The 3,428-nt window shown below is 38.0% G+C and overlaps 1 protein-coding gene across 1 annotated transcript; it reads left to right on the plus strand.

The window, feature by feature from the left end:
* Window positions 1-267: 267 nt before the first annotated feature.
* On the plus strand, window positions 268-2,790 carry LOC122063619 (anoctamin-like protein Os01g0706700). The gene is made up of 8 exons (XM_042627319.1): window positions 268-452; window positions 540-653; window positions 746-816; window positions 959-1,086; window positions 1,171-1,253; window positions 1,348-1,455; window positions 1,874-2,032; window positions 2,249-2,790. The coding sequence occupies exons 2-8, from the start codon at window positions 558-560 to the stop codon at window positions 2,351-2,353; spliced, it is 750 nt and encodes a 249-aa protein (XP_042483253.1). The 5' UTR covers window positions 268-452; window positions 540-557; the 3' UTR covers window positions 2,354-2,790.
* The last annotated feature ends 638 nt before the right edge of the window (window positions 2,791-3,428 follow it).

The following is a 3,428-nucleotide window of genomic DNA, read 5'->3' on the forward strand; positions in this document are numbered from 1 at the left end:
ATTTTTTCACTGATTTTACTTGTATGATTTAATCTAGTTTCTCTGTAGTGAATCAGAACTATTTTACTGTAAGAGGTTATATGCATGCAAGAATTTCACGAGGAGTTTTGGTTCTGTTTACATGTGTATACCAGTCTCTATTTAAACGTTATTGCCACTTTAGTTTAACCTTTTATGATCAGGCTGTATGGGGCAACCAATGGTTCTGTTCTTTTCTTGCAGTAGTGGAAATTTTTCTGTTTATTTTGGTTTATGCTGTTGGGTGATTTTTCATAAAGTTCTATGGTGACATTCATGTACTTTTTTTTTGGTCTTTCAGGTTTGGGCTTACGGCTTTGTATCTTTTTGCAATTCAGTATTTCACAAAGATTGGGGGCAAGGTTTCAGTGAAGCTCATTAAATATGAAAATAACAAAAGCACTGAATATAGGGCTGATAGCTTGGTCTACAAGGTAACATAATGAATGAGGATGACTCATTTGGGGTGTCTTTTTAATGGGTGCAGTACCTGATTGTGAAACTTTACCTCCTCTTCCCAGGTTTTTGGTCTATATTTTATGCAATCATATATTGGTCTGTTTTATCATGCCCTTTTGCACCGCAACATCATGACCCTCCGCCAAGTCTTGATTCAACGTCTGATTGTCTCTCAGGTAAAGGAAACGACTAAGTTTTCTTGTGTGTTCTGATTTTTTTTTCTCTTGTTGGCTTAGTATACCTTTGACATTGGATGTCATTTCCACAGGTGTTGCAAAATCTATTGGAGAATGCAGTTCCATACCTCAAATACAAATATAGAAAATATACAGCTGTTCGGTAAGCTCCTTAATGCTTTTCCAATTTGTTAGCATTCCTTGATGTTTGCGATAGGATTCCATTGTGGGAATTGGAGAATCTATTGGGTTTATCTTACATATCAATTACTAGAACACATTTGATTGTCTCCTATGTCACAAAGCAAGAAAAAACACGAGAGTGGATCATCAACAGGGAAGATACGTCTGGCTTCTAGAGTAGAAAAAGAGTATCTAAAACCTGTTTACTCTGCCAGCATTGGGGAAGAAATTGAAGATGGTTTATTCGATGGTAATGGACCAAAATTTTGAAACTTTCAGGTTGTTTGGAATCTCTGATTTCTCTGGCTGATTTGAAATCTGACATCCATGGCAGACTTTCTGGAGTTGACATTGCAGTTTGGAATGATCATGATGTTTGCTAGTGCATTCCCCCTTGCATTTTCCTTTGCTGCCTTGGTTAGTAGAATTTTTATTTTTCATTTTTAATCTATGGTGGTACCACAGTATTTTCTTATGATGGTTATGTTGAAGTATTTATCTTGTGGTACAGAACAATATCATGGAGATCAGGGCAGATGCACTGAAGCTGCTTGTCATGTTTAGGAGGCCTGTTCCTCGTCCTGCTGCAACTATTGGAGCTTGGCTGAATATATTCCAGGTTTGGACATGCAATCCTAGTTGGAAACATTTGTAGTTAATATTGGAGGTGCGTTGTGGATCTACCATGCTTGCTGGGTTTCATGTTGTAAAAGAAACGGTCAGACCTCTATTTTACTGAGTTCTAGATATCATCTAAAGAGCAAGTGTGCTGGCAATATTCTTTTCCTGCCTAATGAGTGTAGTTTTTGCATCACAAACAGCTTCTCCGCACCCAACCCCTACCTCACCTCTTTTCCAGTCAAGGATCTGGAGAGTGGTAGATGATAGCCGTATTTGGTTGAAATGGAACATTAAAAGAATTTGAAATTTCCAATGTGCACAATAGATACTTTCCTGAAGATTCATTAGGCATTTTTTTCATGCATTGTGCTCTCTTACTTGTAACATCTATCTAATTGATTATGTGGGGACTTCAGTTTCTTATAGTTATGTCAATCTGCACCAACTGTGGGCTTCTCATTTGCTTGTATGATCTTGAGGGTAAATGGAGAATCGAGCCAGGACTAGCAGCTATTCTCATCATCGAGCACATCCTCCTGCTTATCAAATTTGGATTCTCACGGTTTGTGCCAGAGGTGAAGTGCCCTTCTCTTGACCGTCCTGAGTGTAGGGGCTGCTCAACCCATCAACTTTTGTCCATCTTGTTCTCAATCTGTTTCCCCAGTTCATGTCAGCTGGTCTCTGAACGTGTATTGGAGATATTTCATATTACATAGGAAGGCATCATGTAAACAAAAATCTCAAGGAGCAGGAAAATAGTAACAAATGTAGCATGTGTGTTTTTGTTGCAGGAACCTGCTTGGGTGAAACAAAACCGCGTGAAGAATGCAGCACAAGCACAGGAAATGTGCTCTAAACAACTTTTGAGAAGCATCTTTGGGAGGAAACTAGAGTGAGGAGTGCGACTCTACGAAGCTTCAAAGAAACTGTTGTTTCAGTTTCCATTATGAATGGAAAGGCATCTTGATTTCCACGTCAAGAAGCTGATGCCCTGGGCACTTGTTCAAGACTCAGCCGGGTTATGATACAGCTGCATTGGGGCTAATCTGGAATTTTGAAATGCTAATGTATCGGGTCTGTTGTAGATACAAATCGACTGAAACTAGTTGGTTTTGCTGTGTGGATTTTAGTGATTGTGAGGGATTGATTAGTGTAAAATGTTGGTCCATATTAGGTTATAGTGGAATCAAGTTTTCCTATGGATCTGGTCTTTTGGCAACCATATGGAGGGAATTCAATTCTTTGTGCCTCTGCATAACAATTGAAATCATTAATGGGTGTAGACAAAGGTCAAAAAATGGAATGCTAAATCAACTAATTTTCAATCTCTTAATTTGCTCTTGATTCTTGTGATTCTGGATGACTGGATTGTCGATGGAGAATTTATGCTTCAAATAATATTGAAAACCGAAACAAACTGATTTCACATTTGATGGGGCTTTAAATGGATCATCCATCGATTGAGTTTCTATGTAGTTATGATGAGATAAGAGCACTTTTCCAGCTTGTACTTTATAGGGTTGCATGTTGATAAAAGATTTTGCAAATTGATAAGGTTAATGTTACTCTGTACATCATGTTACTTTCAGCTCAGAAATGAGTTTTTAATCCACAAGATTGGGAGCCCAATGGTAAATCATTGCTCATATTCTTTATCCAAACTAGTTCCAAATACAATGACCTCAGGAGGTATGTTTCTTTGCACTAGTGATTTCCATTCAATTAGCACCCTTGATTTTTATAACTTTATAGAATACATTTAACAGGTATATACCATTCTTGGAAATGCCTTGTTGGATTGGTGTCTAGGGGACCCATGTTGAAGCAACTCTTTTTCAGGAATTAATTCCCCTGAATCTGGACGTGAGGAGGGACTATCTGTAGTAATGAAGCAAGCAATCTAATGACGAAAAGAAAAGGAAAGAAGAAACACTAAATAGGAAAGGGGAATACAATGCCTTGTTAAAAGGC

The sequence above is a fragment of the Macadamia integrifolia genome, unplaced genomic scaffold (assembly GCF_013358625.1).
Source record: "Macadamia integrifolia cultivar HAES 741 unplaced genomic scaffold, SCU_Mint_v3 scaffold1381, whole genome shotgun sequence".
In the NCBI taxonomy this organism is placed as follows: Eukaryota; Viridiplantae; Streptophyta; class Magnoliopsida; order Proteales; family Proteaceae; genus Macadamia; species Macadamia integrifolia.

Coding starts and splice junctions, on each gene's coding strand:
- LOC122063619 (XM_042627319.1), top strand. CDS start 558: ATGCAATCATATATTGGTCTGTTTTATCATGCCCTTTTGCACCGCAAC. Junction 1,087..1,170: donor TGAAGATGGTTTATTCGATG/GTAATGGACCAA, acceptor CATCCATGGCAG/ACTTTCTGGAGTTGACATTG. Junction 1,254..1,347: donor CATTTTCCTTTGCTGCCTTG/GTTAGTAGAATT, acceptor CTTGTGGTACAG/AACAATATCATGGAGATCAG.